A 14,154-nucleotide genomic window follows, 5' to 3' on the forward strand; every position below is an offset into this window, starting at 1 on the left:
TCTTCATTCCAAATCAATTAATATTCAAAATGGTAATGTAATTTATTCATTGTAGAAATCCGAATTGTGTGATAATGAATTTATTCAATTTGCCTTACTCTGATTCATTTCGTAAATCTTATGTTGTTATTAATAGTACGTAGATGGCGTGTAATAAACTTCACTGGATAGACTATTTTTATTGGTAGAAGTTAAAGGCATCAAATTGCTGTTACATTCCATATGTAAGTGAGCGTCTCGTTTTCTATTCCCGCTTTAAGAAATCATCTTGCATTTAAATATAATATCGATCGTACTGAAATGGGATCTATTCAACTGAAGATAAAATTTTAATAATCTAATTGGAGAATGTTGTTGCTGCTATTTTTTTAAATCTCAGTGTAGTCCTGGTTGAGCAGATCAATGATCAGTGATGTCCCAATGTTTTTCAAGGTATAATGTACATAGGTAAACATTAAGTAATCTATCTAATTTGTAATCGCTAACAGACAATTTGTATATTATTTCTAGCTAGCCGATTAATCACGGAAAGGCTCGCCTATTAGATCATATTTAAAACAAATACATTCTAAGCAATTGCAGTAATTCATTACAAAGTGGTTTTGTTATAAATTCATCGTGATTTCGATGACTTAACGGGCAACTACCCCTTTCTCCCAAGTTAATATATATATATATATATATAAATCCAAAGAATGGAAAGAAATCACCAGTAGCACGTGTGTAGCTACACAGTTAATGTATTTGATATATATCATCTTTCCTTCGTTTGGATTTTCCTCTATTTCTGAAGAAGAGCTTTGATCGAAACGTTAAATCCTCTTTCTTTCCTTTCCTTAGCGTCTGATAATACAGTACTTGTACCACGTCCTCACGTATTTTTTCTTATTTGTTCTTCTTTGTTTAGATTCACTCTCTCTCTCCCTCCCTCTCCTCTCTCTCTCTCTCTATATATATATATATATATATATATATATATATATATATATATATATAGAATTTTTAGTATCACTGAAGTCACGATTGAAACATTTTTAAACAGACAACACTAATGGTGGATGTTTTATTTTCGTATTGTCTTATTTTTTTTTTATTTTCCAGATGGCCGGTCACTTGACTTTTCAGGAGCTAGCTAAGATAGAAGCAGGCTGTGAAGTGTGGAATTCTTTTGTTTTAGTTCAGAGATGGTGGCGTGCATGGGAAGGTAAGCATGCGTCCGGAGAAAATAAAAAGTTGCCGTGCGAAGCTGATTACCACGGGCTCTGTGAACGATGCAAGAAGTGACCGTCCAACTACATCTCGGTCAGTGGAGAACGTGGCAACAGTGAAGGAAATGTTTAACTGTAGCCCGCAAAAATCAACACGTCAAGCACCTTGTGCAAATGGAATAACAAGGAGGCACATAATACGTACGATGTTGCATAAAGAATTGAATTTTCATCCGTGGAGACCCCATTGCATGCAGGGACTAAAACCTGATGGGACGAGGTAGACCTCATGAATGGCCTCCAAGAAGTCCAGATCTCACTCTATGTGATTTTGTCTGTGGAGCTCCACAAAAGAGATGTAGAAGAGAAAATCTTACAGAATGGAGGACCTGGGTACACGGATTCAGGAGGTTCTCAGGAGGTTCAGAAGGTTGTTCATTCAATCTCTGGCAGTTTGAGGAAACTGGTTGCCGGTGCTTACGTTGAAATATGAAGATTTAGTTTCATTTTTCCATGTAATAAAGAACATGCATCACTTGTTTCAATAAATTTGTAAAAGGAATATGGATTTTATTACCAATTTTTAATGCCTACTTACTTTTGACCCACCCTGTATGTATATATATATATATATATATATATGTGTGTGTGTGTGTGTGTGTGTGTGTGTGTGTGTGTGTGTGTGTGTGTGTGTGCGTGTGCGTGTGTGTGTTTATATACATACATATATATATATATATATATATATATAGATAGATAGAGAGAGAGAGAGAGTGAGAGATGTGTGTGCAAATGCGTGCCTCTATGTATGTGTTATCATTAAAAGTACGCTCGTAAATATATTTGCATTTTATCTATCAACGTTCTGTTTCAGTACTTGAGCTAATCAATATGGTTGGCCGTCAAATTTAGTGGTGAGCACTCTTTACATGTAGTTACATGATGTTATCTCTTTCTCTATTTAAAGTGGATGAAGCAAACATTTCTGATGAACAGATAACGACCAGGCAGAACTAGTCATGGTACATCACTGCGATTCGACAGAGAGAAAAAGAGAGAGGTAAAGAGAGACTTAAACAGACAGACAGACAAAGAGAAGCAGACAAAGAGAAAGGGGGCGGAATGAAGACTGAAGGGGAGAGAAAACCGAAAGATAGACAGACAGAAACAGATGCATAGGAAGAATGAGGAAAGGAGAGAGAGAATTTTGTGATTTCACAAACATTTTATTCGCACATTTACCAGGTCCCTTCTCGTTTGTCCAAATTTGTTTCGTAATAACAACAGATTTGATGTGAATAATGACGCAGGTAAAATTTTAATTGCTTATAATATATAGGCATTAGGCCTGAAATTCTGAAGGAACTGGCTACTCGATTACATCGATCGCATTTCTCAAGTGTCGTTGAATTTTATCGAAATCGAAAGGATGAAAGGCGATGTTTACCTAAATGAGATCTAAATGTAAGTATAAGGAAAAAAGAGTGATATTCAAATGATTCTTACAATCTAACATTGATAGAAATCCTTATTTGGCAGAATCGTGTCTGAAAAAATCTTCTGGTTTATGTCTTATGGCTTATACGTTCTGTGTTCAGTTTCTTCCAGTTTCAACTTTGACATTTATCCCACCGATGTCATTAAAATAGAGCATCAGCTAAGTACTTAGGTGAATCGAATCGACAAAATTAAGTACCTTTCTCCTAGAATTGATTACTAAATGCCTTCATTATTATTATTATTATTATTATTATTATTATTATTATTATTATTATTATTATTATTATTATTATTATTCCTTCGTAACACCGGAGTGTTTAGCCATCTGTCAAGTCAAAGTACACGGCCATCTAACGAGATCCTTTAGCATTGCTCGCTCGGTCCGTCAAGGTTTCCCACTGTTCCCTTTTGGACGTGCTAACCCTCGAGCCATTACAAAGGAAGTTCCATATTTCGAGGGGGCTTTCCACGTGATCTAGGATATAGAATGTCCCTGTCGGCTTATGCGGACGACATCACTGTAACAGTGTCGGACAGGTCGGAAATCGAGGTGAATGGCATTACTTTAAGGGAGTACGAAGCGGTGACAGGAGTAAAAATTAACCAGAAAACGTCGGTGGGCCTGCAGCTCGGCACCTGGAGTGGCAGGTTCCTGCCAACCGACAACGTTGTAGGGCGCTGGACGGAAGGACCGGTTAAATTGCTTGTGGTCTGGTTTGGTCCGCACCTACAGGTGGACAAGAACTGGGGAAAGGTGACGAGCAGGGTAGCCAATCTCTCCCAGAAATGGGCAGATAGGAAGCTGTCCCTGAAAGGTCGGGAGGAAGTGGAGAATGCGTACATTGTTTCCGTGATCTATTACCGACTGACCGTCGTCCCTTGCTCTGCTTCATGACTGACCAAGCTTTTCCGCATCTTGCGGTAGAGACGTGTTCTGCTCGTCAGACGGTCCACCTGCTTTCAACAGCCACTGAGTGGAGGACTGGGAATGCCGTGGCTAATGATGCGCAGACACGCGCTGAAGCTACATCTCCAACATTATCTTAACGGTGAACGTGTGTGGCCGTTTGTCAAGCAGAATTTTTCACAGCTCGTCTCATTGACGGAGTTACGGCCTTGGATCAAACGTAGACCAAGAAAGAGGGCTTGGCAGCTGGAGTGTCAGCAAGCGCTCACAACTTTCTGCAAGTCGGGAAACGTGGTTGGTGGAGGTTTTATCGGGAATTAGTGATGGGCAAGAGTGACGACATCCTTGGGAAAACTCTGGGTGTCAGGAGAGATCAGATAATTGATCTGTTCCGTACTTTCGAGCTGGAGCCTATGGATAACTTCCAGAAATCCATGGCCTGGCAGTGCTACGGTTTTGCTCTGCCGGCTCGATACAAGCTCTAAAGACACGGTAGTACTCTCAGACGGACCTCTCTGAGGTGTGCACAGGGTTACGAAACTGTCCTGCACACACTCGTCCAGTGTCCGTGCATTAGTCGAACAGCTGTTGTCTGTAGGACGGATCCAATTATCAGCCGAATCCACCGTGAAGTCTGGTGGCTATGACGAAGGAGGTAATGTGGGGGTCGAGACTGAAAGGACTAAAGACAGTTACTTTCTTCTTCAGCCAATCCCTCATCGACATATTCAAGTTACACTTGAAAAGGAAAGTGGGGGTAGAGTTCTGCCTCCCAGTAAGTTTATTGAAATGTGGGTGTATGTGGTGAGGATTGCTTGTGTGAACTTTCGTTTGTAAACAAGAGGAGTTGAGAAGGAGAGAGGAACCTGCTGAGGCGCACCTGACGGTCGGGATAACCAGTTTGTGTGAACATTATTTACATTATTTACATTCGACGGATATTTCTCCTTATCTTGTTTGTTGTTAACGAAACCTTGAGTTAACAACAAAGATGAGGACAAATATCCGTCGAATGTAAATAATGTAAATAATGTAAATAATGTACATAATTCCTCATCTCTTAAATATAGAACAGTTTGTGTGAAGTTCTGCGGTTGTCCCTGTGAGGGGCTCCCATTTGGGGGGGGGGGATTTTTTATTGTTTAATTGTTTTGTTATTTGTTTTATGTTATTGTATACATAGCATTGTTCAATACCCCACTTGTCCCTTGTGTTAAATTGTCCTTATTTGTTCTATGTTCGGGCCTTGTGACCAATAAAAGAAATTATCATTATTATTATTATTATTATTATTATTATTATTATTATTATATTATTATTATTATTATTATTATTATCATCATCAGTCATGATGTATTTACTTTTAATTGGATGTGTTTGTTTAATTCTACCATGAAACTACCACGTAGCAACCAAGACTATATATATATATATTATATATATATATATATATATATATATATATATATATATATATATTTATGAGGTAATAATAGATTTTAATGGTAGTCGTGACGCTCAATCGAAAATACATTAATAAGACAACGGCGCTTTGTGAATTTAGACGAAGGTCATGGGTAAAATAGAAACTAACATTTCGGTGATATTGATATGTCCGCCTAGAGAGGCAGGTTAAGAAATTGAATTTAAATCAGATAAAAAAAATAGTGTTTCTACATCACAGACGGAGAAACTGCTCGATTTTTAGTGCCTGCCTTGTCACTGAACAATAGCGTAACAGACTATTTCCCAAACACATGAACAATTTACATTACCCTTGGGACAGAGATGGACATTGTCGTTAGAGACAAAATTATTGACACAAATGCGTAGAATTTGTCTGCATAGACAGTATTCAAAGTTCATTGTTAAAATACCATGTTGAACACATTATATCTCAGTCAATATGGAAGAGTTTTGTCTTTAATCGGTGTATGTGTATGTGTATATGTGTCAGATAAAAATGAGAAAAAGATAGAGAACGTGAGACATGGTGTTGTTTAGGGAGTGATGGCTCCGTCAGTAAGTAGAGAAAATTTCCCACTTAATTACAATTTGTTTGATCGAAGTTTTCGATTTGAACATTTTTGTGCTAAAAGCCAATATACATTAAAATTAGTGAATAACAACCAATGAGATACCAAAGAAGAAAGCCGGTTAATAATATAACTTCCAAGCAACAAGACTGTTAATCGAATTAATAAGAACAGCACAGTTCACTTCGTAACTAAAGACATTATAAGTTACACCAGTCGCTACATTAGCACACACTCCTCCATCCACATCAAGAACGAATGCTTTTTTTAAATCTCAATAACGATAACAGAATGGTTATACTGTCCGAAAGTAAACTTCATCGTTTTTCGAAATCTTCGACATAGTGTACCAAACGCTTGAATCAATATAAGTAACAGCCTGATCTCGCAGTCCGTTTTGGCTCATGTTGGGATGTAAGAGTAGATTCTCTGATCTTTTTTAGTTCTTTGTCAAGGAATACAACTTTCAATTAGATAATACTGACAGTCTGACGCCGGCCTATAATATCTAATACGTAATACTTAGGCGTGTGACGAACAGCTGTTATATGAGCTCAAACATTGTATTTGAAGTGCTTTACTTTAAAAACCATCGCTTACAAAAACGTTAGAGTATTTTCGCCTCAGTTTCTTTTTAGATACTACCACAACACTTCGTTATTTACATGGACTCGTGAATCTAGCATATTTTTCATTCAGTAGACACATTTAGTCACATCGTGGGGGCATATATTCAGTGTTTTGATTGTTAAGGGTGATCTCCTTCCGTTCAGGCAACCTAAGTATAGCTCCAGATACCAGTTCTGCGGTGATACAGTTTAAGTCAGCTAATGTTGCCCGTATATATCAACGAATAGAGTTAAGTTGTTCACAGATCCTAACCTTCAGCGGACGATAGATTCTCTCGTCTGTTACTCTGGCCTGAGAAAGAAAGTGTGTAATGCATGCATGTCAACATCCACGTAGGTTGGCCATTGCGATAAAAAGACCTTTTCAAACAGCAGCCCACGTTCAAAACGTGGCGTTCTTATAGTATCTAAAGAACTAATGAGAAAATACGTTATTGTTTTTTTATAAACAATGATTTCTTCAGCCACAATATCTGAAGTCATAGAGAGCTTTTCAAGCAGATCCTCAGAGAAGACGTACTCAGCTTCCTTGCTATCAATAGCATAGATCACCTCCTATATAAAACTGACATATACTATACAAGCACAATGGTCGGTAGACTAATTTGCATATTTGTGCTAATGATATTCATCATTAAGCAATTTTATATCCTGAACAGCTTATCAGAAGAATTGAAATACATTTAAACATTTTGAGACCTAACTGTAGTCTGTTGTGCCTGGGGAGAGTCATTTTCTTTTTGTGCCTTATAATGTAACACACTCACCGGTAAAATTTCCACTTATTTCTTATTTATAATTTCCTAAAATTTTCGTTGCGTCTTGCAACCTTTTCAATAGTCTTGACTCTATCCATTATTTCCACTGCGTTCCTTTTTGTTTGTTTGTGCGCATGTATGTGGGTCAGTGTGTGTGTGTGTGTGTGTGTGTGCCTATGCATGCATGTATGTATGTATGTATGTATGTATGCCTGTGTGTATATATATGTGTGTGTGTATGCATATGTATATATGTATGTGTGTGCATCAGTATGTATTATTCTGCATATTCATGTGCTTGCGTGTCCATGTTTGTGGGCTTTTTATGTATGTGTGTGTGCTTGTATATGTATGCACCTATGTTTCCTTGCGTGTGCATGTCTGAGTGTGTGTATATATGTTTTGCAACTATGTACCGTGTTTGAATGTATGGATATTCATCTCTATATGTGAGGACACGTGTCTTCATATGTGTCCATGTGTGAAGTAAAGTGTGTGTGTATATATGGTCATGTGTTTCAGTCTCCATTTGCGTATGCGTGCTTGTCTGTTCATATAACCTATGTACCTATCCGTCTATATGTTGATCTGTTTATTTTCAAATCCTTACTGTAGGTTAAATAAGAATGTAAACATATTATTTCTATGCTACTGGTGCGCAGGTTACTCAGATGTAACCTGACACCGGTTATTTCTGTGTCTGTGGTATTTTTTTCCCTAAAGTGTCACAGTCTATTGAATGCCATTTAACCGTGGTCAACATCTTGCTCGCTCTATCATGTAGAATATCGAGTGAAAGTAAAGCTAGTTAAAGTAGTCTCTTGATCTAAACTAACCAAAGGAGGACTAGTACTTAGACTCAAAAATGCTATTCTAACCTAGATATTTTGATAATGTAAACATATTCTGCGCCCGCGAACCTGAAAGTAATGTGGAGGGGAGTTAATTTGTCATTAAATGCTTTCAACTCCAACTGAGTTGAGTGCTTCTTTCATTTGTTTTATCTTCCGCATCCCTGTAATAGTCTATCTGTAGACGAAAGATAAACAACTGGAGATAGAGTGACTACTGCTGAGTTAAGCAGCAGTTGTCACTCTACAAAACACTTAAATATCAACTAAAAGATTTTCAATTAACACACTTTATTGATAAAACGGAAAGTATGATCAAAGACATGAGCGAGAAAGTTATCTTCTTCGAGAATACTGCTGTCATTACAACCGCATATAAATTCGGCTTTAAATCACGAAAGTGTTCTCAGACTAAGAGCGAAGCAGATATGTACATAAGCGTAATCTCAATGTCATCAGCTCTGATATCAGAAATGCTACACGACTCTAATCAACCGGTTTCGCTGCATAGAGAATAAAGCATCCTTTAAATTCACGAGTTTAATATTGCAGATTTAGTCTTCCAACCACTCTGGTTCAACATCCTTCCTTCACCACCACCCTCAAATGTATCTACCCTCTCTACTGCTCTCCAAGCAACTCTTCCATCATGTTTTTTTTTTTTTAATCTCCAAATTCAACATTTTGTTCCCGGGTGGCTTTCTCACTCATCCTATACTGATATTGCTAGTACAGAAGCAAACGTTTGGAATATTAAATTCACTACATCAACAAGTTGCATTCCTTGCACTTTAGACAGAAGCACGGACATTCCAAAATCTTTATCACCTCAAAACTGCTACCAAACCGTGACTTTCTCTACCAATAGAATCATCCAACCACTGCCTCAACACAACATCTCCAACGCATCTAAATACTACACCTGGGCCCTACCACTTATAAGGCATTTCAAATAAGCCTTCTGGCCAGAACTTCACTAATTGTTTTGCGAATTATCTCCCACAAACCCATGATTCACGGCTTACCCATAAGAGACAGATCGATAGGTGATTGAAACTATCCTTTTCGATATTTCCTTCCACATTGAGACTCAACAAAAACTCAGAGTCAAAGTTTTCCAAGTTGAAAGTTTATTCTCGAGATCAGCAAAAGTTTTGACCATATTTAATTTGCGAATCTCAAAGAGAAATATTCGCATATGGGCACTATCCAACTCACATTGGAGCATGTATTGACGGAGATCGTTCTGTCCTACAGTTTATCAACTCTGTTGTGCCCTGGGCTTCAGTTTTGCCATTCACTCTTTTCCGTCAATACATCAATGAACCATTTATCATTATCACAACCCCCACTCTTATATAGGTGATTTGACCCTTCATTTATCCTTATCCTGCTTCAAAACGCATAATCCACTCCAAAGCTGCAATGGTAGACCGCAACAGCATCTTCAAGTGAGGCCATGAATATCTTGTAACTTTCAACAGCATTTAATAGTGACACTTCTCATATCAAAAAATATCATCATACCAACATCTCTTAAAAAGGAGCCGTAGATTACTAGATACCACACGGCTTCTCCAAATCTGAAGCTCCTGTATTACCTAGGATCTCACCTCGCGAAAGCATCGTAGAAAGCATCTTACTCCAGCTTCTGGGTAGATGGTACTGATATGCATACAGACATTTTGTAAAGCATATTCGACTAATTTGCATAGAATATCACTCAGACATTCTCCAACCTCTGGTCTGACTTTTTCTAACGCTGGACACCTATTACTCTTAGCTGGCTAGTCTCATGTCTCCTCCACTCTGGTACTGTAGACTCAGTAGTATCTTCTGTTCATCCATGTTGTTTTTAAACCTCGGATCCAATGCTAAGGTCTATGTCTAGCTCTTCCTCCTCAAAACAGTTCTCTAGCAAGTAAAACATATTTATAAATCCCACCAAAATCAACTTTGTCTTCCATCTCTTTTGGTTCGATACCTTCCGGTATATACTATGGATCTTTCTATTCTGACAGTGACACTTGTGTCGACACAAGTGTCATGCTGTAGCGGGCTTTGTCTTTCTTGTGATACCATGAAGAGTGGAAATTTACAATTAAAGACAACGATTAGTTTTCCGGTCTAAAAGAAAGTAACCTAGCTCCAGGTTGTGCCTTGAAGCATCACTTTTCAAGTGCAGATGCATTGTCTCAAGAGACATCAATATCAAATTATCTCTCTGTTCTCGTGATGATAATTTCTAACGTTTCGTGTTCTTTACACTGGGTGGATAGAAGAAATTCAAAATATTGATTTTTTTTATATTGTCCATATTGGTTTCATCTTGCAAATGCATAAATATTATTTCTACGAATGGTTGGTAAAAAAACAATGTTGACTTAAATATTTTGGCTTGCTATCAAAAACAATATTTTGGCGTTCTGCAAGAATAAATATTGAATATTCCTTGTGTTGGTTTAGGGTATGGTAATATTACTTTTGTTCATAGGTTCCTTTTTTAGAAATCAATACTATTGCTGTCTGGTAGAATTTACAGAGCGTTTGATTTAATGTATTGTAATAAATACAGATAAAATTCCTTTTGTTAGGAATTCACTCCCGTCTGAATTAACCCTGATTTTTCATATTTCCGGAGTCGATAAAGTAAGCCACAGTCAAGTACTGGTATCGAGTTAATCGAATATATCCCACAATATATCCTCGTTCTGGTATTCTAGATCACAATAAATATATAATTAATATACACTCAGACATGTCAATCGCACGATGTCGAGCCAGAGGATACTTAAGCACAAGTAAAGAATATAGTTATGCTGCATTATCATTTCTACTTTATAAGTATTTCTGTTGCAAATGTACAAGGTCAACATATATTAAAAGATGAGAAATATGTATGCAACAGGAATATAGCATATTATTAAAACGCAGACTCTAAATTAAAGAGCTCTAAAGCGAAAAAGTATCGAAAATATACACTTACTGGTCGACGGTGTACTTCTCTTAAGATGCAGCTAAAGATGATGAACAGAATATTTCTAAAGACAAATGTTAGCATCAAGTTGCAGTGTATAAGAGTTCGAACACAATGTAGACTCCTGTAAATAAAGGAAAAATTACATGAATTCTACAAAAGTGTGCAAAACACAGCTAAATAATACTTCCAAGTATTTTTTAAATGATTGTAAGATTACAGTTATTCAATTAGTATTTCACGTAATCATTTTTGTTTTGTCTTTACTTAAGGTTTAAATTTCAATTAAGAATGTTTAGACAATCTTAAAAGCTACTGGAATATCAAAGACTATGTCGAATTTATTTAAATGTTTATGTTAATCTTAGCAGATTCAAATTAGCAATTTGAAAGTAACACTATTCGAAGTTAATACGAATTTCCAGAAACGAATGCTGATTTTGAAGTTTTTTCATTATGTGAAAGAACTTGCGCTTATTTGAAAGAAACAACGTGTAGTTAAAACCATTATTTTGTTTTTTAGAAAATGATGATTTTTCATTAAATTACGACTAAAGAAGTGTGACAGCGAATTTAAGTGCTATTTTTTCCCTGACAACTTTATGAAATTTTGACGAATATTGCTCATTTCGAGATTTTATAGAAAATATTATATTTCCTTTATTTTCTGTCAGTTTAATTATTCCAATATGATAAATGTTCCATAAATTTGTTATTTTACTTGATATGAGATGAATTTAGATTCCGGGTTTGAGACGAAATTAGGAGACTAATTAGACGTTTAAAGTTATCTTTTTGTTAAGTTAGATATATTACTAGAGCAATCTGTTAATTTAGATCAATTAAGTTTTTGAGTCGTTCACTCCAGCCAATTACTCGTGTCTACTGAGAACCTTAAACAGTCCCTCTATTATGTTAGCATTTACATACGGCAGAATTGCTAATGAAGGCAAACAATATGTTTATTTTCTGTTCCTGACAACCTGATTAATCTTCATTGTTTATTAAGATGCTGCTTAAATATTCATTCATTTCTCGTTTATGTGATCTTAATTATATACTCTTACACATAATGATCAATGCTTTTAGACCAGAACTTGTGTATATTGGAATAATTCTTAAAGAAAACAAGGTATTTCTTACACTATCATATTTAATTAATTCATAAGTAATTTGAGGATTTCTGTTCATCAAACTCTGCTTTCAATTATTCTATTTTCTGTGGACCAACTTAAAAAATGTTGGAAATAGTATATCGAAAAAATATGCTTTCCTTTCCTTTTTATATAACGTCTACCTTTGAGAATTTGTCGTCATTGACAACTTCCAAAAACATAACGAATGTCCACGAAGTAGCATAAAAAAAAGCTACGGGGTAGCGTAAATATTTACAAATTTAAATTTGTTTTTTTTTAATTTTATTTTATTTTGCAGGTATTTAAAATATTCATATCGAAACCTAGTTGCTGTTACATTGCATGAATAAATGCAATAAACATAGTAAGTTGCTAAATATTGCCATCTAAATTATATATGAATACAAGACAACTTATAGAAATACGGAATGAGAGTATCCATGTTCTTCCAGACTATAGAAGAGATGTGGGATATGAACAGCACACAGGAAGCATAACCGCGCCAGATTTGGTTGACTTATAATCTTGCCATTTCAACTTAAATAAAAACAGAAGCGGCGATTTTATAACCACGTCTAATCATGATTCTCGCACACTTTCAAAACTAGAATAGAACATTTATAATTTTTAATACAAATCTTTATAAAATTAGCAACTGCATTAATTGATTATTCATTTGTTGGTCTGCTTTTAATTTTGTGTGAACTCTTGTAAACAATTGACTTAGATCAATTACAGTGTTCAAGAAGTTAGTAGGAAATTTGAGTGAACTTTGTAAAATGGCTTTATGTAAATATTTGTAATGCTAATTGTTTCTCATCTAACTCTCTGTTTAGAAGTAAGTATATCATTTTATTAGCGTTGCGATCGGCAACTGGATGAGACCAACTCAGGAACTGAAATCCTATCTTTTGAAGATTAATTTGTTACACGTTGTGATTTGTGAAACAGATTACTGTATAACTATTTGTAACATTCAAATATACAACCAATAAATCTGTTTAGAGATTTTGGTGAGACAGTATCCAAATGTTCATATTAAAATCCCAACATCATCATTGAAAAATGATACTCTAACCAACATTAATTTCCACCCACAATGCATCATTGATTTTCTCATATCATATCACTACAAATAACTGCCTCTGCTTCTTCTCTAAAATTGAGTCAGAGATTGACATACTTTGCAACCGAAATCCTTAAAAATTGTTTTCATTCAATTCATTAATGTATTGTATTCGCAGAAGCTCTAATCATAGCAGAACTGAATCATACACTCCTATTATTTGCCGCCTTTCTTATAATTGTTCTCATATAAACATCTTGATATATATTCATTATCAATGTTCGTATTTATTCTTTTCTTTCTTAGTTAATAGTGTAGATATTATTTTTAGCACAATGTCTCGTTGTTCTTCAAACCTTATCTATATGAAAGTTTCGAAGTATGTTAGGGCCAACTAGTAATATTTATTACTCTATTTTCATGTTATCTACCAATGATAAGGTTTTATTGTGAATTTCTATTCGTCTCAATCGTTATACAAAAGCGTTGGGCTGAACAGTAAACTATAATGAAAAACACTTCAATTTAACAACATTGTTTCTACTTAATCACTTACATTCTAAAGACAACAAGCAAGGAGCTATCTCATTTGCTTTGAGAGGGAGGAAGATTTTCGTCGACCGGTTGTCTTCAGCTCAAAATATATATTTCTTTACTACCCACAAGGGGCTAAACACAGAGGGGACAAACAACGACAGACAAACGGATTAAGTCGATTACATCGACCCCAGTGCGTAACTGGTACTTAATTTATCGACCCCGAAAGGATGAAAGGCAAAGTCGACCTCGGTGGAATTTGAACTCAGAACGTAACGGCAGACGAAATACGGCTACGCATTTCGCCCAGCGTGCTAACGTTTCTGCCAGCTTAAGAAATATGACACTTTTCTTTTGGATAAACATATCAAATATCACCGAATAATTTAATTAGGTCATTGCACGCATTGAGATACAAATAATTATTTATTATTCTTAACACAGACATACTGTTATTCACGCACGAATATCTCCCTTTTTAAAGATCAATTCCATTATTCTTACTGAAAGTTTATTCCAGTTAGACAGCAACTCATTTGCTAGGAAATC

At 35.8% G+C, this 14,154-nt stretch overlaps 1 protein-coding gene across 1 annotated transcript in view; it reads right to left on the reverse strand.

The window, feature by feature from the left end:
* LOC115215927 (corticotropin-releasing factor receptor 2-like) overlaps positions 1-14,154 on the reverse strand; it is a 365,649-nt gene that overhangs the window by 146,783 nt on the left and 204,712 nt on the right. Inside the window, exon 5 of the mRNA XM_029785287.2 lies at positions 10,876-10,990. Within this exon, the coding sequence (XP_029641147.2) occupies positions 10,876-10,990 (115 nt within the window). The remainder of the gene's footprint in view (positions 1-10,875; positions 10,991-14,154) is intronic.

The sequence above is a fragment of the Octopus sinensis genome, linkage group LG9 (assembly GCF_006345805.1).
Source record: "Octopus sinensis linkage group LG9, ASM634580v1, whole genome shotgun sequence".
Classification (NCBI taxonomy): Eukaryota; Metazoa; Mollusca; class Cephalopoda; order Octopoda; family Octopodidae; genus Octopus; species Octopus sinensis.